The sequence below is a fragment of the Xiphophorus maculatus genome, chromosome 20 (genome assembly GCF_002775205.1).
Source record: "Xiphophorus maculatus strain JP 163 A chromosome 20, X_maculatus-5.0-male, whole genome shotgun sequence".
Lineage (NCBI taxonomy): Eukaryota > Metazoa > Chordata > Actinopteri > Cyprinodontiformes > Poeciliidae > Xiphophorus > Xiphophorus maculatus.
The window spans coordinates 28,836,828-28,856,890 of record NC_036462.1 but is presented as its reverse complement, the minus strand read 5'-3'; the positions used below and the strand labels follow the sequence as shown (position 1 = coordinate 28,856,890).

The 20,063-nt window shown below is 40.4% G+C and overlaps 1 protein-coding gene across 8 annotated transcripts in view; it reads right to left on the bottom strand.

Annotated features, from left to right (window-relative positions):
- The window catches only part of magi1 (membrane associated guanylate kinase, WW and PDZ domain containing 1), a 148,675-nt gene extending 133,321 nt beyond the window's left edge, over positions 1–15,354 (bottom strand). For all 8 annotated transcript variants that reach the window (XM_023325657.1, XM_023325660.1, XM_023325658.1 and 5 more), the window contains exon 1: positions 14,572–15,354. In XM_023325657.1, the coding sequence (XP_023181425.1) occupies positions 14,572–14,869 (298 nt within the window). In that variant the 5' untranslated portion in view covers positions 14,870–15,354. The remainder of the gene's footprint in view (positions 1–14,571) is intronic.
- Positions 15,355–20,063: the final 4,709 nt, after the last annotated feature.

The following is a 20,063-nucleotide window of genomic DNA, read 5'->3' as shown; positions in this document are numbered from 1 at the left end:
ATGTCATCCAACATGTCCACTCATGTCATCCAACATGTCCACTCATGTTATCCAACATGTCCACTCATGTTATCCAACATGTCCACTCATGTCATCCAACATGTCCACTCATGTTATCCAACATGTCCACTCATGTCGTGGGATAACTTTTTTTATCCAGACATACATTTAGCCGCAATAATTGCCTGCAGAAAATAGTTATTTATTTATGTCTGAGCCAAATGGATGAGAAAGTTTAACTGCACCTGCAGTTCAAGTGTATTTTACCACTTTATTTTAAATTTTACCTCTAGCTTTAAGTGACTTTTTATAATCAGACCATACTCTCAACTTAGAGTATGAGAAGCATGATGGATTATATCTTCATAATTGAGTTTCGACTTTACAGTAGTATAGTAACAAGCAAAACATGGGTTGATTATTTGTGCCTCCATTCCTCACCACTTTGTGTTACCCAACCATGGCACAGCTTGCTAAAAATAAAGTATTGAGGTGAAACAGTTTAGGAAAATGTGCTGGCATATGCACATCAGAGTGAAAATGCTGCTAACAGGTGCATCAATTTAGTTTTTCTAAATTAGGACAAAATACGCAGAGTCTTAAATCCACATATAGGGTTCCGGGTTAGTAGGTCTCTGAGATACTACTCTGGGACAGCACTACTAACTTGCGCCTTCTGAATTCAAATTTGAGCTGGAGACTTTTTCTATAACTATTTTTGTCTTGGAGGAGCCACTGTGTTGTGTACTAGTGCCCAAGTTCAGTGTACCTAACTCGGCAGCATTCTCGGCTACCTAGTGTTAGTTTTCTATTTCTTTACCCAAGCGGCTTTGAAAATTTCTTGATTGCGAAGACACAAAATAACCATCGTGGGCTACAAGCTCAAAAATTATTGAAAGAGAAATTATAATTAAAAAACTACATGTTAACTGGTACCTTTCCTGGATATTTGAATTCTTAAATTTTAAACATGTACGTCTTATCCTGTTGTATCACTTTTAAAATGAAAGTACACATTTCTTTTTATGCGTTGAGCCTTATTGCAATGACTCGTTCAAATTTAACCTTTAAAGTCTGCATTTACTGCTAAAGAGAGGAAGCGACCCACAGGAAAAAGGAGCTACAAGAAAGCCGGTCAAGATAAAAATAACAATTAACAAAAACAGCCAAAAATAACTTTGATTCAAACATTATGAAAAGTAAGAAAGAATTGAAGGGTTTAGTAACATATGATCCTAAATATGGCCGCCACTCTGCCTATCAGAGTCATTTTTGATTTGCTTTTCCAGCTGTTTCTATGATAACATTGTTCAAACATGCATGGTGCTTTCTTTGACCCTGAAGAATCTCAAGTTCAGCACAAGTTGGCATTTTCGATAAGCTCCCCTTCTTACACACACACACACACACACACACGCCCGCACCCACACATAAAAATAGCAGTGTTGTGTGGAGTCGACTGTCATGCGTGCTCTGCTCTGAAGCCCAGTATGACAATAAGAGCAGAACTTGTCCACTGTGACTCAGCAAGCAAGTAGGCCACAATCCAGTTCCAGCTGTCCCTTTATCAGCCCATTTACATCATGAAGAATAGAAATCAACTTCCCCCTGAAAAGAAACAGTGGGTCTGCGTGCACTCAGAGCCTAAGAACCCCACAGGGAAATTAGATTTCTTGTCTAATTTATGAGCTCTGGTGCCCAGCAGAGCGTGAGGACATGGAGGGACGTTTGTGTTCGCCGGCAATCTTACGCTCACTTTTGTTAGAGTGTTAAGAAAATAGGCGATTCCCTTATGTGGTAAGCTGATTGGAGCAATACATCATCTGTTGCAGACCCAGTCATTTCACAGCATGGACTACTGGGTGGGAATGACAAAGACAGAAGCTGTTGAGGGAGGGAGGTCGCGCAATATTTTAGAGAAGATTTAACGGGCAAGATTCCCCTCCAGGAGACCGAGGAAATGAATCCAGTTGAAATATGTAGTGCTCATAAACAGTGCATGGTACAAGATGCACAGAACAGAAACAAGTCACGTTGACCATTCCAAAATGTTACAATTGTTTCAATCCTGGCTGTACCAAACAAAGATCAGTTCTTACAAAATATATGATGAAATCCCATTAAGCATCAGAACTGAGCATTCCAGAACCAAGTGTATTTTACAAATAAAGTTGTAAAATACACTTGAACTGCAGGTGCAGTTAAACTTTCTCATCCATTTGGCTCAGACATAAATAAATAACTATTTTCTGCAGGCAATTATTGTGGCTAAATGTCTCAATAATTCATAAGCATACTGTGCTACAAAGGGAAATGATTTGATGGTGTAATTAAGTATGCAGGTATGAAATTGTTTGTATACAGGTACAAAATGTAGGTAGTAAGGGACAAGACGGCAAAGTGTCTACAAACTAGGAGTACAATTTGGACCCAGCAGTCATAAATTCACAGCAGACAGTTTTTCAAATGCACCAAATTTTCTGAGAAAAACAATCCACCATCTGTCATGAAACATGAAGATGCCAGAGACATTTTCTTACTATCTAGGTGTGACATGTGGAAGGATGTGGGAGTTACTACCCTGCTTAAGCACGGTAGTAATGGCGCCCCAACAGTCAGGAGGATAATAGTAAGCCAATTTTTCAGTGCGGAGGTGTGATATGATACAATGTAAATCAATATAGCCAGCTAACAGTGGGATCTAACAAACATAAAAACTTTTAATTATTTTAAGAGAAGCTGAACCAAACAAGTAAAAGCAACTCTAGATTGTTTTATTGTGATTGCTTTGTAAATATTATATATAGCAACATGTCCGTCGATCTGTCGGCGTGAGACCAAATTAGACACAAAAGGTATAAGACATCTCTCTACCCTGCAAACACTTGGGGTTCCAGAAAATTTGTAAGAAAATTCTAAATTGGTCAGATTTCCTGGCCCATTTTTATGAGTTCAACTTGGAACTAAAACCTAAAATCCAAGGAGAAGGAGTATAAACAAGACATTTGGTTTCCGCATGATTTTATGGTCTAAACCTGCCAGAGTTCATCCTCTCTCTTATGTATTCCATCACCAGGGCAGCATCTCTTCATGAGACTGGTGACCTTGTCTAAGGTGAAAGTACATTTCTGATGTGTAATCTGTTCAGACAACTCACTTTGAGAATTTCACATTTAATCAGACACTTTCAGTCCTGGAATATAGTCAAAATCAAATTCCATGAGTCTCCAAACCTTTCAAGACTACATTAGGAATCCTCAGCCCTCTAATGCTCATTCTGGAGATCATAAAGCACTCCCAGGGAGAAGGGAGATAGAGTCACTCTAATGAGTCCCAGATCTCCACTGGTATCTGTTCCCAGTGGGCGAGATGTCCAACACACAGACTGTGCGGATAGCTTCGTGTTGGTGCAGTTACATTTCCTTCCTTCCCTCTTTCTTGGATCTGCAATATCAGCTCGATTTCTGAAAGATCACACCATTGCAGGCCTTTACTGGCTGAAGTGGTGATTTATGAACCGCCAGAAGCAGCTTATAAAAAGGCTCATCAAAGGCCATGTGGTAAAACTGTGCTGCGAAAGAAACATCAAGGAGAACCGTGACAATACTATAAATCCATCTCATAGTCTGTCCAGCATTGTATTTTCACATGGAGCAGACAAGTTAGTTGGATTCTAGACAAAATTACGACTTTAAAAAGAAACAAACAGTGACACTCAGCAGACACCTGAGAGACTAAACCACTAATCTCAGCCAGAGCCAGCTATGTAAACACAGCATTCCTGCACAGAACAGAACGGAGGGGAAACAGCAATGAGCTTCACAGAGGAGGAGAATGAAAACTCAAGACCAGAACCCTGTATGTAAACTTTCTGAAAAGCGTCCACACGCCTCTGGATGCATGCTTCTCCCCCACGTCAGGGTTATTCAAACGACAAAGAGCATCTATGTTTCCACGTCTGCAGCGCTGCTGATGGGATGGCGGCATGTGACAAATGGATTTCCGCCACTTCCCACACGATCCTGTTCATTTGGCCTCGGCGCGCAAATAAAGATCACATGATGCCCGCATAAAAGCTCTGCGAGCGGCACTGAGGAGAGGTCAATCGGGGTAAAAATCGTCTCACACGGCCTCCATGAAGAACAGAGACAGAGTGTGCAGCAAACAAAGTAAAAATAGAGGCACGATGACAAACCTAGAGGGTCTGTGAAAAGTCACAATGTTGACGCATCATGTTATTTACATATGGGCATCTGATTAGACTGCTGGCAAAGGAGCGCACTGCTAAACCCTTTTGATTATCAACTACTCGGTTTTATGCAGTTCTCTAAAACCCATCTACAAATAAATTGAAATAGGATTGAAAATAAAAGTTATAGGCAATAGGCTTTGATTCAAATGTTTTCTGAGTCTTCTATAATAAAAGATACTCTTAAATGAGTAATTAATTGTAAAACCAGAGCTAAAACAATGTATTTAATATTTGTGACAAATAATGCCCTGTTCAGAGCACCACATAACTCTGTGGTTGTTCAGAAGACACTGCATGAGGTCACTTCAAGCTAGGAATCTGAATCAGTCGTATTTTATAATGGTCAACCAGTTCAAACAGGGACTGAAAGCAAAGTTAACATGAATTGAATCTACTTTAGAGTTTAAAGATACAACTGAATAAAATTGTTCATGGAGCTTCCTAGGGTTGCAGTGATAAATAGGCTCTGATTTCCTTAATTTTGTGAGATTGGTTGATACTTGATGTGAAACCATTTTAAGCCACTGATCTTATCTACCTCCTCAAATGTTTGAAAATCAGCTTAAGTCCACTTTCTCTCTGCCATGACAGAGCTGACTGACAGACCCTCCCACCACATCTGCAAAACAATAGTCATCCATGCATTGACAACTGAGCAACATTTTTTTGCTATATTTAGCAATGTTGCAGTCAAAAAAAAAAAAAAAAATTAGATTTGTCCAAAATCGGAATCGGAAGGTCAGGCTGCAATCTGCACCCCTAGGGTAATTCCAATAACCAACCAAAACCAGGAAGATACTAAACCATAATGAAAATAACTCATTGGCCAGGGTTTAAGTACTTAAGAACAAAATGGTTTGTTTGCAGATGCAAAGCAGAAGAAGTGGAAAGGGAAGAATTAAATACTTGAGACAATACTAAAAATGGCCGTAGTTTACTCAATAGCTACCACAGAGAGTATTTAGCACAAAGGGGTTGTGTAATCCTGACAAGATAAAAATTTGCCCAGGTTACAATAAATGCATAAATAAGTGGATTCCTCTCAAAATGCATGCGGTTGATCTCAGGCTGCAGCAGAATGTGGTTTTAAATCCATCTTTATACTCTTTTTTTTATATAAATCAAGAGACTTACTCAAAAAAGGACTTATCTTCATGTCACATTCAGGCTCAAACAGAGCAGATGAAAGTAAGAGAAAGCCATGTATACTCCTATCTCCTTAAAAGTAGAGAATTAGCAGAACTCTGAAAAAGTCAAAGTGGGAAAATTATCATATATATAGTGCCATTAGAGTAGATCTAAGGTTTTAATTCAAACAGTCGTCATGAGCCGCATTTAGGTTTAAAAGAAAACGTGCAAGGCAATAATTTTAAATGGCTTTAAAGTTTGAGGACATAAGAGAATCTGGAGGTCCAGCGGCGGACTGCGATGTGAGGTATGTGATGGAGTAATCCCATCACAAATCCACTCACCGAAATCTCCCACCAAGATAAAGATGGACACCGGCGACCTCTTAATTAAGACTCGATCCTTTTCCTGTCTGCTAATTAGCCTCTGCTTGTCTAATTAAGATGCTATCATTAAGCCTGCGCGTTTCATTCACTGTACTCTGCAGTTTTAGAGGTGAAAAATGAGGACAAAATCTTTCTATTGTAGCATTTCAGCAGTGGCAGCTCTGACCTTTAAGAGTTCATAAGCATAATGACCTTTACTTCTTGTTACACAAGCCTGCACACACACACAACGCGACAGTGTGACTATGTCGCCGAGATGTCAGGCAACACCAAAACAGTCGAGGAAGTCAACTTACGGATGTGGGGATTTTTTTTTCTCCATGTCGTATATAACCGCACAGGCTTCAATCACCTGGTATATGGATTCAATATCTATAATCAAGGACACTGGGAACATTGAGCTCTCTGAGACCAACATTACTCAACATGAAGAAAAGACAAAAGCAATTTGTGAGGAAATCACACTGAACCCCTTCATACAAACTACACCTTGTCTTATTTTATTCCAACTTTGCTTTAGCGGTTTGCATTCAGCAGAAAACAATTTTGATTTTGAACCAACATTTGAACTTAACCAGAAGCTTTTATGTGGGTTGTTAAATTAGCAGAAAAGCAACTTCTCCGTGAACCGTCTCGGTGTGACCGTGTAATCCGAGATTCAATCCTCTCATTCAAATGAGACACAATTCATTCCAGTCCAGATGAAACGGAAAGTAAAAACTCATTCTGAGAGATTGACCGTTTTGTCGCTGGAAAATCAAGTATCTTTCTTTCCCATACTTTCAACCATCATATCTCTTCTGACAGCGACTGCTACCAGCAGAGCAGTTTTCAGAGCATTGCCACACCCTGCAATACGCCAGTGTTGTGGAATGACCAGTTTAATTATTTGTTTCATTGGAGGCTTGAACAGACATTTCCAGATGGTAGCGGTGTGAAATAGCTGTTCCACGGTGACAGCTATGACATTCAAATGACAATAAGTGTGGACAAAATGAAGAGCCATGTAAGAATGGAGCACAGAAAAGAAAAGCAAACACTGCAAACATACTTCTAAGCGGCTCACTACTGTGGCTTTTTCTGTGTAAATCCTTTTAATCAAGGCTAGACCGCTCTCCAAACCTGTGGATACTTTCTTGTTTTGTCTGCGTGTGCTTGTGGATATGTGTGAAAAACCTTCCCAAACACATCACATAATGGGATTTATGTAGACAGACCCCCGCTTGGCCTTCAGTGGGGTCTGTTTAAAGGTAAAGAAAGGGAGGAAGCAGACCACAGGAAAAGGGGTTTTGAATTAGCATAGAGAAGAAATCTACTGGGACTCTTAATAAAAAGCTGACATTTGCTATTCATGACAAAAGATGCATTACTTGTGCATTTTTATGAGAAGAAGCCAAAACAGGGGGAAAAAAACTATGCAACTTTATGCAGGAGTTTGGTTCTTCCACAACGTTTTTCGGTGAAGGAGCTTCTTTTTGTGGAAGAAAGTCTACTTGCTACAGGTTTTATTCTCAGCTCTATTAATACTGTCCACAGTCACTATAAATCCCATCATGTTGTTTCGGTCTCATGCCCACGGAAGGCAGAACCGCATCTCATCCAAGTTTAACAGCATCACAGCCGACAGAAAGACTCTGACTTGCCAGCCCGTTTAACCTGCAAACACACTAGTCTCCTCTACACACACACCATTACCATCTGCAAGCATACATGTAATATTTTTTTTAAATCACACAATCCAAAGAACAAACTTGGTGCATTTATTGGCTGTCTGCTAAAGAAATGAGTAATGAGAACTGGTGGCATGTTAGTGGGATGTTTAAAAAGTTCCCTGGTAAAATAGCAAACAATGAGCACAACCATGGCGACACATGAAGGCGTATTGGTGACAACAAGTATTAAAAACTGTTAGTAGGGAACAATATATTTGCAGCTTCATCAGTTGGCTAGATACATAACATATGACAGAAAGCAGACGTAGCAAGAATTGTGAGCACATAGGCTGCTGAACATTTCTCACAGATATGGAGAATTACTTAATGTGGCCATTGACGCGCACAACCAGTTTACTTATAGTTGGGGGGGAAAAGTGTGTCAGTGGCACACACAGAGGAAGACAAGTGTGTTACTAATGGCAAGGTAAGAATTTCTCATCCAAATTTGTGATGTTGAGCAATAAATAATAAAATATTTCATACCTTTGTCCCAAATTGCCTCAGGAACTCAATTCAAATTTTGTTATATAAAAATATTTTTTAAAAAAGAAGGCCAACTAGGACGTTGGTAGACATGCTACTGCACAAACCCTACTGCCTCTAGTATATATAGGCATCAATACAGAGAAGAATTTCTCAGATGCATTGAGAAATGTGCTTGTGAGCAGAACTGGTCAACTTTCACTTTGCTCTACTCTTACTAGTGTTCAGAAAAAATTATGAATATATATCTTTTTCTGATCAGTTCACATTGAACAGAACAGAATAAAAACTGAATTAGGAAAAATAGGATTAAAAACAAGAAACTATTTTCTTCGACATGCTGAGATATCTCTGAGGAGATAAGAGATGGAGAAAGATAACAGTAAGGCTAAACGGAATGCAATAAATGAATACAAAAGTTATTTGATTAGAAGTTGCGGGAATTAAAAACCATAACTACTGGTAATTAGATAAAATGCACAAATACTTGAGAACCCCTCCAAAAACATTTAAAACAGACAATAATTGGCTGCTTTTCAAACACTACCAGTCAACAGAATGCAAAGTAGCATTGCGCTAAGCTATTATAGCTTTCCAAGTTGCATTTTCTTTCAAATATTTTACATAAATATTTGATCTAAAGAATAAACTATGCAAGTAAGCAGGTTTTTCTGTTAATAATTTGGAGTTATGTTCAACAGAAAAATCCTCAAGTGGGTGGATCCACAACTACTGAACCACAAATAGGCGGAGGTCCACTGTGCTCTCAGTATCAGGAACATGTTCAAGAAAGGAAATTAGAAGAAGCAAATAAATTAAAGAAGCTGTATAAGCGGAAAAATGTACTTCCTTGAAGCATGTCTGCAGTTTATTCAGAGAAACAGAAATTCTTGAAGAGGAATCTGAAATGGCTAAGATGAGCATCAGCAGATCAAAGCTTTATAAAGAGCGAACATTGAAATTTGGCCAGAGAATTCTGAGTGGAGCATGTCCCGGGTTTGTTGCACCTACTTTGCCGAAAGGCCCTGGTCTGAAAGCAATACCGGTATGCGTGTTGTGCCCAGTCTGATTGCCATAAAAATGTCAGTCATTATGTACATTTAGGAGTATTTCCAGGCAATTTTTGGCAAAAACCTCAAAGGACATAAGGTTGTTTTTTTTTTTATCTTAAAAGGGAACGCCTCAGTGGCTCCCCACCGCCATCCTACTAAACTCTCTATAATAAATTAGTTGGCCTTTCTCCACCTCCGACAGAGTGTGTAACTACAAGTGCCAAGTGTGACCAATTCCCATTCACACTCCTTCTAACAGCCTCCACTCAAGCTAATTAGGGAGAGAAAGACGATTCTCTAGTAAACAAGCGAGGAAACGGCGCACATGTGTGATTACCTCCTACTGCATTGGTGAGGCAGCATTTCATGGCCTATTTAGTTCTAACTCACAGTCCATCCAGTGTACTTAATCTCAAAGCTCACAGTGTACTATTATACACCATCTCTTCTTGTGCATTTATACAAATTGAAGCACACACACGCACACTGAAATTAAAGCCGGAGCTGATTGCCCAAAGTTGTCTACGAGGAAGGAAGTAGAGTCGGTGTGTCGGAGAACACAAAAGATGGAGGAGCAGTTGGGGTAGGAGACACGTACGACTTCCTGCCAAGAAAAGGAAATAAACACTTCCACAAGCAGACCCTGTCGCAAAAGACGTGCATCTAAACACGGTCAGGACTTAAAGCAATGACAGCGTTATAAATCTGAGCATGTAAGCAAGTCATGCCACCATTTAAAGAAAGAATATTTTATGCTTCTTTAATTTGTCACTACCAAGGCCTCATTTATCACACCAGCTCTATAGTATAATTTAACTCCGAGGCAAGCGCACCCCGTCTCTGAAGCTGCAGCTCAGGGATTCCCGATTGGTCTGAGAGAGATATGGCAGCCTTTGCGTGAAGAAGATGTCAAAATCTAATGTGCCTAAAGCATGGTTGCAAATCTTGTTCTCCTTTTCCATAAACTCCCATACACACACAGCGTACCTCCTGCCTCAGGGAAACAGGTCAGGTCTGGGCTACTGTGTCATGTTTCAAGGCCTGAAGACACACTCATCCATGCACCGGCATCGGTGTCGTCATCTCCAGGATACCATCACAGCTGCTTTACATAGTGTAACCATTTAGTAACATGCACTTGTGCTAATTAAAGGGCCTTAATGTACCTTGTTTTGCAACAATATTCAACCAACATGAAGTAGTGATTGATTATAAGGTGAACAGAAAATGAGCAGTGGATTTTCATGATGTTTAAAAAGTAAAATATAACTATTGTGGTCTGCATTTTATATCTTCCCGAGTCAATTCTTTGTAGAACCCCTAAATATTATCTGGCCTTTGTGACTACAAGTACATTTTTTGCACTTCTTTTTATTTTGGGGTATCATAACAAAAGCGGCTGAATACAAACAAACCAACCGGTTTGAGATTTATAGTTGTAAACAAAACTAAAAAGACAATTGTGCACTATTTTGAGTTCACATAAAGTCCCAATAACGCACACTGAAGTTTGTGAGTGTAAAATAAAACAAAGTTCAAAGCGTATGAATATTTTCAGAAAGTATGGTGAGCCTCAGCATCCAAAGCCTTCATAGATTATTAACATAACCATCTGCACAGCATGGAACTGATTTGGTCTCAATCTCACACCTCACTGTTGTACAGTTAGCCACACCTCACTCTACTTATACGGCCGACTGCCTGAATGTTAAAGTGAGGTAGATTTCTATGTGTCAGACTTTCAAAGGAGTATAGGGATAACAGATTATAACATTAAATCAGGACCAAGATAGTTCTTTTTTAAAAAAAAACACTATTACATTTATAGAATTTCCAAACTACAAACTACCTGCTTATGGATTCACATCAGCAGCAATGATTCAGATCCATCTTCCCCACTCTGTGTGCTCATCTTCATGGATACTGAGAGCAAACACTGTAATCTCTGCAGAAGAATTCAGTCAACTCAGACTACAAATGCCTCTGTGTTTGAGTGTCGACTGCACACAGGAGTTTGCCTGGATGCGCGGTCACAGGTCAGGAAGCGCCGGCGTAACGTTGCTAAGCGCATGTCTCTCTGCAGCTCCGCGATTGTCGGTGAGTCGAGGCGACGCCACCGCACCTCTCCTCACGTCTCACTTGATTAAAGTGGGAAAATGGCACAAACTCCATGTAAAATTAGGTCACGCAAGATTTTACAGATGGTCCTAGCTGCCAAGCATGTTTTTCCAATTAGGGCTGATTAGGGAGGGAAATTCCCAGACAGCGTGAATTATTAAAAAACTGGAAATGGAATCTCATCATGTGGCGCTGTGACACTCGACATTCCCAGATGGGTCTCTGAGAGGGAGTGGGGGAAGGATTGGTGGGAAAGGCTGGGGCATGATGAGACTTCTGATTGGCTCAATCTGGGGACAGAGTTTCCTCCTATTGTCACAAGCTGCAGGGAGAATGAGAGGCGGGGACGCCGTCACATCTGGGAGATTTTTCACGCTGACTGGTCCTCTGAACGCGCTACGCAAACTAAAGCATCAGAGATTGAAGGCCTTTATTTAAAAAGGAACTTGCACTTCAAAAGCATGAATAAGTAAACAATAGACAAAGAATTTGTGTTGGAGCAAAACTCAATTCTGCCTGAATGCCAAATGGGAAAGAAAAGATGAAGTCATGGCAGGTTTTTGCTGGAAAGGCTGAGCTAAGAGACAAATATGACAATTAACAAATCAGCCATCCTTAAAGACGTGTAGAAAGCAGCGATCTGCATCCCAGGTAAAGATATGCAACACGTTTTTATTGCAGTGACATAACCTTAAACTGAAAAAAAAAACCTCAACTTTAATTTGGATTTTTTTTTTTTGTTATACAAATTATAAGAACTCTATTTATTAAAATAAATAAGTGCAATAATTTGATGAAAGTTTTCGGGAATCCCTATTACCAATTTCCCTGTGATATCCCATTTCTCTTAGAGCAAACTCTTCAAAATGAGAAGGACAAGCAATACATACTTTTCAGCAAGGACAAATCTGAGTCAATATTTATAAGTCAGGAAATGGCTGTTCATGCAAAACTGAAACTGACGGAAAAAACATTGATAAAATAAATGAATCACTGCCAGGCAAAAATCACTTCCTAAGACATCAGTTACATTTACCTGGACATAAATCTTAACATTTGAGACCTCCTTTATCATTTTTGGCTAAATTGGCTGGTTTTGAGTCTGAAATGAAGCCCTGATTTCTCACAATTTGTTTCTGACAATTCAGTGTGAAGTATATGCAGATTTTTGCTCTTCTTTTCCGAATTTACATCCAACGCCACCACATACGTTCAAACGATTTCCCTGATCCAGCCCACATTGTCGACTGCATTAGCATGTATAGAACAGGAATGTCTCGCTGTCACCAGTGATTGTCAGTCCATTGTTTGTGTCTACTTTTTTCTTGTTTTCCATAAGTGACTTGGTTCTGCTGCTGCAACACAAATCACGTCTGATTAAGCTGAAATCCTCTGACACCTTTAAAATCAAATAAAATCTGGAATGAATGATTTACTGGTTAGCAAATCACTTGTGAGAAAAGAGGAAACATTATCCGTCCTATTCAGTCTTCAACTCAAGTACCGGTACTCCGTATTGCACAGCAGGTGGGAGCTGCTGTAAATCAGTCATATTAATGTAGAAGCTGCTGAGGCCTCTGTACACTGGACTTCAAAACTGTCTGTGCTGCTTCCCGTTTCAACAACAACAAGAAAAAAAGCTACCCAGACAACAACATCATCATCCGTTGCTCATCATAACGAGAGTTGTAGGAGAGAAACAAAGTTGTGTCACAGGAGACGATCCCACTGGGTCCAGCTGACACTGCTGCCAGCGTTCACAGGTTAGAAATATGTGCGACTGTCCTTGGAGAGCTGTTGCTCTTTTTCTTCGGAAGTTGGTGTGAGCCAGGCGGGCTGGGAGCATCCCATTCAGCAGTCTGCGTTGCCATGTTGGGAGGCTGTCAGAGTGGCTCAGTGTCAAGCTTTCCCTACGCTGCTGAATGAGGCTGACCATGAGCATCGATGCCAGCCTGACGTTCGCCTTCCCTGTTGGGAAGCCTGATGATGTTTTGTTTTGGTGGTGGAGAAATGTTGCCAGTCAGGTCTGCTTGAGGAGAGTACACTCGGGGTTCAGGAGAAATATTCACGTAAGGGGAGGTGAGGGTGTTACCATTGTTCTCTGTGCAAACTGTTTTAACTCAAGCTTAGCGACTGTTTCAAAAGGAAAAGCTGAAACAACAAGCGTGAGTGCAGGTTATGCCCCCTCTCCCTGTACTAAACAGGTGGCATTTCCCCTGGGAAAATTACTTAAACCTCATCAAACTTTACTAACATGTTAATAAGTTAACCATTTAACCCGTCGTTACTCTTCAGCAAGTCTAACGAGTGCGTTTATGCACTTGTTCAATATTTTTTTACTTGGAAGAACCTTCTTCAAAGTGAACCATTCAGGGGTGCCACTGAAATGTTTGTAATGGCAGCAAGATGGGGTGGTAGACCCAAACTGAAAGTCTTCAGAAACCTTTATCTTAGCTTTTGTATGGAGTAGTGATTTATACAGAGAGATGGCTGCAGTAGAGGAGTGGCGGATTTAAAAGAGAAAAAAATATTTGCATTAAAAAAATTAACAAATTCAAAAAAATGCAAAGTAAACTCGGATTTTCGGCCTCACGTTTCATGACTGGTTGGAAACAAAAGAAAAATCTGCGCTAACCTATTCCCACTCAGTTATTGTGCCATACTATAAAGAAAGAGGTCAAGCTGACGAAAACACCCTTCAGTGTGGAAGTTTGTACGGAAAGAAGACAACTCCCATTTATCCATTTTCAGTAACAGTCAGGTAAAATTTAATCAGAAGAAGTGTAAGGCGCCATTTAAGAGGAAATTGTGCCATCTACGGCGCGTCTGAGGTGCATTTAGGCTCAAAGTCGGCAAGATTTTCAATAAGGGATCTAATAACATAAAACAGCAAAGTTGCTCCGTTTTCTCCCTTTGAGTTTTAAATCTCTGTCTGTCATGAAACATGATGGATCTGGAAAACGTTAAGTCACTTTGAAAATCTCAGGGTTAAGGCAAAATGCTACAACATTCTCCAGGAACTACAATGCTTGTTTTAGCCATGCTAGCCTCGCTTAGCAAGATGTTTTTATACTCTATGTTACAGCTCTTAAAAAATAACATTTCAGGAAAAAATGGGAAACAGGCCTAAAAGTTCTGACCAATGTCTCTGAAATAGATTAATGCTGCAATTTATAAAAATTCGTTGTTCTTTTCGTTTAAAATGTGGAATGCATACAAGACTTTCTGGTCAGTAAAAATCAGCCATTTAAGGGATAGCCGCGGTGTCCCCCGACCCGCACTGCGCTCAGGAGCGCCACTGCTCAAAGCAAATGTGTTTGACAAACTCAAGGACTATTTAGAAACAAATTATTCCACACAGTCTCCTCCAGCATACAAAGCAACCTAAAAAGCGTTAAGACCGCATGCGGACTTATTTCCCCCCTTCAATGACTTACCTGGCCTCACAGTTTTCAACTTCACGGGACTTTTGCAGTTCTTTATCAGCGTCTGCACGTCGTACAAAGGTAATCCTGAAATGGAGAGGTTCTCCACCTCCAGCAGCAGCTCCCCCTCGTTTAATTTTCCATCTCTGTAAAACACCAGGTTCTCGTTGATTTGGCCAATGTAGGCGAACTCCCCGTTCTCCGCGCCGCCGCGCAGAGACACGTTCAGGTCTCCGCGGGTGTCCTTCCCCACGGAGCACTCGTTCACCCTGGAGGTCCAGTGGTTCTTCTTCAGCGCGGCGTTGGTCATGGCGATGTATGCTCGGAGCCGACACCGAACCGAAGCGGCTTCCCCCTCTCCCGGGCTCTGCCGCTCAGACGTGAGACTAGTAAGCGACGAATTTCACAAAGTAGATCCGAGAGGAAACGCAGCAAACTTTCCTCCTCTTCCACAGAAACATCAGCGCCTCCCGCAGCTACCTTCGGGCTCACAAATCAAGCCATACCGGTCCACTCTGAACTCGTTCCTTAAAGTACACACGCCGCTCTCATCATTTTTCAAAACATTACCCGCACTTTAGTGCGCCTTTGCTGAAGTCATGTTATATCTTCCTCGGTCCCACTTTTCTTTTTATAATCCTTGGAGAGGAGGGGAGAAAAAAAAAAAAGCTTGAAGGTGTTTTCTCTCCTGAACCAACTTAAAACCAAATGCAGTTCTTTCTCTCGTGCGTGTCAGACTGCTAACTTCCCTGGCGCGCGTCCCTCCCGTGCGTTCAGCTCAGACTTATTCCCACTCTGGACTCCGCAGTAATGGGGAAGCCTTGCCGAGCGTGCTACGTTTAAGTGCGGTGGGAAATTTTAAATTCCGTTTCGGGCGCATGAATGCCCCCCTTTAACTTCAGGTTAAATCCTACTACCACAGGAGTCCAGCGTAGTGTGTATAAATAAAATTATTATAATTTGATGATTATTATAGATTTACCATGTTAAATTAAAACATCACATTGTACAACTGGTCATAACAGAGGAAAATAAAATAGTACAAATAAATACAGATGTTGATGATAATACTAATCGCTCGCCACTATTACTAATGTTATTGTCTATTAAGCTACTATTTTAATTCAATAAGGACTTGAGCTTATTTAATATTGTCCAGGAATATTGGACCATATTTTATATATGGTTATAATATAACCATATTTTATTAATATAATTACTGGTGCGATTATTATTATTGTCATCATCATTATTGTTGTTAATCATCTGTCATTTCTGGCCTATAATAACTGCCATAATCCCTGAAGTTCCTGCAGTAAAATCCTTAACCTTCTTTAAAAAATTATTATCAATACTTTCTTGTCATATAGATGACAAATCAGTTGCATCCACAGATGTATTTTTTTTAACAAGCAAATTCATCTTAATAACTCCGATCAGAGGTTATAGTCCTCATGATGATGAATCAGAGATTGCGGCTGGATAATGGCAAAGTAATAGAGAAGAGCAAAAACATTACAAAGACTGAGGCTTTTTTTTAAATTTGGTATATTTCAGTGTCTCTATGTCAATAAAAAAAAATTCACAAACATAAAAGCAGTTGTTTATCCAACATATAGATTTCAATATTTCTCATCATTCCCTTCAAACAGATAAATCCCATCCATGTTTGCACCTGAACTCATTGCATCCATTGTGACTAACAGGGTCAGAAGTAACTTTACTCATGATGTCAAGCTAGAACGTGACTCCATTACATAATTGAGTTCGAATCTTGTAAGACTGAGATTTTTAAAGAGCACTTGAAGGCAACAGGGTTCCCGGTTGGCGCATGCGTGAAACTATGAGACCCAAGAGCTGAAATGGCTTTGCAAAATTAAAGGCTTCTGCTTGCTTCTTTAATTAAGTTAATTCAGATGTATAGCCTTGCTGTAATTTTTTTTTTTTTTAGATTAAATCAATAAATATATAATTGTAAACCTATATTTTATGAATGATCTGTCAGGTGTTTGCAGTTATGTAAATATGGCTGTGGAGATTATGTCTCCGATGGCTTGATTTCATTTGTGATCTGACTCAGCTGCTCAGCACTTATTAAACACGTGGACCTCCCTGTGAGGACTCTGGCACGTCAGGTTAAACAGGCACTGCCAGTCGCCAGTCATGTCTGAAACTTCCTTCTTGTTGGGTTTGTTTTCGTCCTTTACATCACACAAAGGTTGCATGAGTCAGAAATCTGATGGACTTACAAAAGCAAACCTGTCTAGAAAAACACACGCAGGAAATATAATCTGACAAAACAACCCCTGACGAAAAGTCTATAAAATCAGCCGGACTATGAGGAAGAACAGCTATGTGATTGGGGTGGACCGCACCATGAAAGGATGCAGGAGGACAGCCAGACAGCTTAAGACAAAAGAGAGACAAAAGAGATGAAAACACAGCTGGAGAGGATCACATGGGCCGGGCCTCTCACCTAGGGAGCAGCATATGCGCTTTTCCCAGCCTAAAAATAACAGCGAAGCACTCCTGGGAGGGCAACCGTTGGCCTGGATGACAGGAAACAGTAACTTTACTACATCTCCATTCATTATCAGCTTCTCAATCATAGAACCTGCTGTCCTGCTCGTGTTTGTTCAGCAGGACGTCGAGTGAAACTCTAACTGCGGGCGAGGTTCAAACAATAAACCTTCCCGTAGATGGGAATGTAAAACATAACAGAAGACACATGTGCCATGAATTATGAAGGTCTACATCCATTTACCGAGCGACATTAAACGACACAGCCCTAACATCGCTTTTTCCCCGACTTTAACATGAAAAATAGATTAGGCTGAGGTAAACTGTTAAATAAAGGAAGAAAGCTAAGATGCTAACCAGCTCATCAAACTGGGAAGGGGAGTGGAAGACGGGCATCCTGACCTGATGAGACCACAAGGCTCAAAAGTTCTGGCTTCCTGCAAAGTTGAGAGAACATTTTGTCTATTTGCGGCAACCTTAACTGCTTTAAAGTAAAGCAATTATTTACACTGTCTTGCAAAAGTTTGTTTTCCACATTTTGTTGCAGTACAGTCACAGACCTACATGCATTTTGTTACGGTTTTAACAGAACATAAAGTGTAACAATAGAGAGCAAGGGAACAGCTTTCAAACCTTTTCAAACATAAAAATCTGAAAAGTGTGGCATGGATTTATATCCAGCACGTTTTTGTTTTGTTTAGTTTTGTTTTTTTTGATGAGCCTCTACCAGCTTTGAAGATTTTGAGAAGCACTTTTTTTCCCCTCCTGATTCCTCTTTATGAACTTTGCCAACCTCAAGTCAGATTGTGGTGACGACAACTTTCAAGTTTTTCACCTTTGATATTAATGCTTTGATCTAATCCAGACGAAACCTAAACGTTGGCGCTCTGGAAATATGTTTAATGTCACTCATCCTAAGTCTCATCTGCGATTTCACCCAACATCCATCAACTCTGGTCTTGTAGATTCAGGTTTAAAGTATTTTATTACAGTCACAAACCTGTTTCCTCTGACTGTAATAATAGTAACATTTTGGAGTGGAGACTGGTGAGTAATGAAAATTAGGGCCATGGCAAGGAGGGCTTCTGACTTCAAAGACTTTGAGCTCATTGCCAAAGATAAATCCTCAAAATGTCAAAGAAAACATGCAAATAAGTTGATCAGCAAATATGAGAATGACTTGATTTCTGTTACGCCATTAAAGATAATTGAGGAGAGTACATTTTTGGGACACATTTTAGATTTATATTCACCTTAAAATTCGTGTCAATGCTGCTTCCGGACAGCAAATTACCAGTGACATTTGTTTACAATCTGTTATTTTTTTCCCTTCTCGTACAGCTGTGTTGCTCTAGTTTTAACGTGACAAAATGTGGACAATTTCACGATATAACTGATCAATTTTCCAAGTCCCCCGTAGCTTATTTGCACATTGGTGCCAAATGGAGTGTGTCATTGCTCGTTGTAAACCCATGTGCTTGTAGAAGAAGCAGTAAAATGGAACTTTCTTTTTTATTTTCTGTCTCATTCTTACAGGAAGCATCCTAAAAGTCCAGACCAGCGGCGTGTGTATTTGATCTTTCTCTCTCTCCATCTGTGTGAGCATGCAGCAGGAGGCCAGGAGGCTTGGCTGCTGGATGTGTTGAATATGCATGCTCTCATCCACACTCTCTGGCAGATAGTCCGTGTACCCAACAGAGGAAACGCACCGTGTCACTGTGCCGTCGGATGCTCTGCTCCTAGGGACAACGAGCAGGAGTCAGGTTGCAACGTATGAACCTTAAACATCTCTCGTACTAAACTTAAACATTGAACATGGCGTTGAAAACTATAGACTCATACTTTTGTGTATGTGCAGCTGAAGCGGGAAGTTTAAAATAAGTCTTAAATAAGATCAAACGTCTCCTCTTTTAGGCCAGTTAGAGCTAGTAAAATTATTTCTATTTGCTAGATGCCGGAGAAAAAGAAAATGTCAGAGATGTATTCATTCGCGCCTTCAAAATCAGAAGCTTACATAGATTTCCGCTTTGTGCCTTGAGAATGTATGTCGTGGGTCAAAAGCTTTGGGTTTCCTTCCACAGGTTTCCCACAATACCTTGCAGGAATTTCATGTCCATAATTGATTGAACGGAGTTCACCTCGCCTTCACCTTCGCGCCTACAATCATCTGGAAGTTGTTCGCAGGGAAACTCAAGACTTTTGGAGTTCCACAATTCTCTTCCTAAAATCTTGGCTGGTTTCTGTTTGTTAATCTATCAGAAGTTTTCCGAAGATGCAACAGCATCTTCTGGACATTCCCACAGTAATTGTGCTGTATTTAAAATTCTCGTTTTGAACACAGCAATAAGTTAATACTGATATATTACTTCTCTAAATATTGCAGCATTTAGCAAATGCAAACCATTTTGGTAACTCTTCCTGCCTTGAGACAACAGAGAGAAGGTCTGATTTAGGTTGGCTATCACGGCCCTCATTTGTTTAAGGGGCTTTTTTATTTTTTCATTTTTAGAAAGGACAACAATAAAGGGCAAAGCAAGGTTTGGAGCTGTTGACTCGGTTCGTGTGCCAGTAACATCTGCCGTGACCTCCAGTAGGGGAGGAGCAGCAGAGCCCGGTCCTCTGCCAGCTCCCTATCACGCAGCGTCACACAAATCAGATCGACAAAGTCAGACACTCTGCCACGGGCCCCAAATTTCCTTTCCACTCCCTTCCCCATCAGTCTGCATATGTCAGAGTCTACTTGTGAGCATTTTGCTGCCTCCTTTAATCCCTCTGTTTCTATTCCACTCCGTCGCACGAAGCAATAAAGTGCAAATCTGAGGCAGAGTCGCTCATTTCTAATCTCTCTCTCTCGTAGCAAACGACGATGAATCGCAGCCTTGCAAACCGCCTCTTCATGCCAGCCAGCGCATTATACCACAAATTGAACGTTACCGTCAACGTTCAAACGCTGTCTCTTTAAAAATCGGCACCAGTTATGTAAC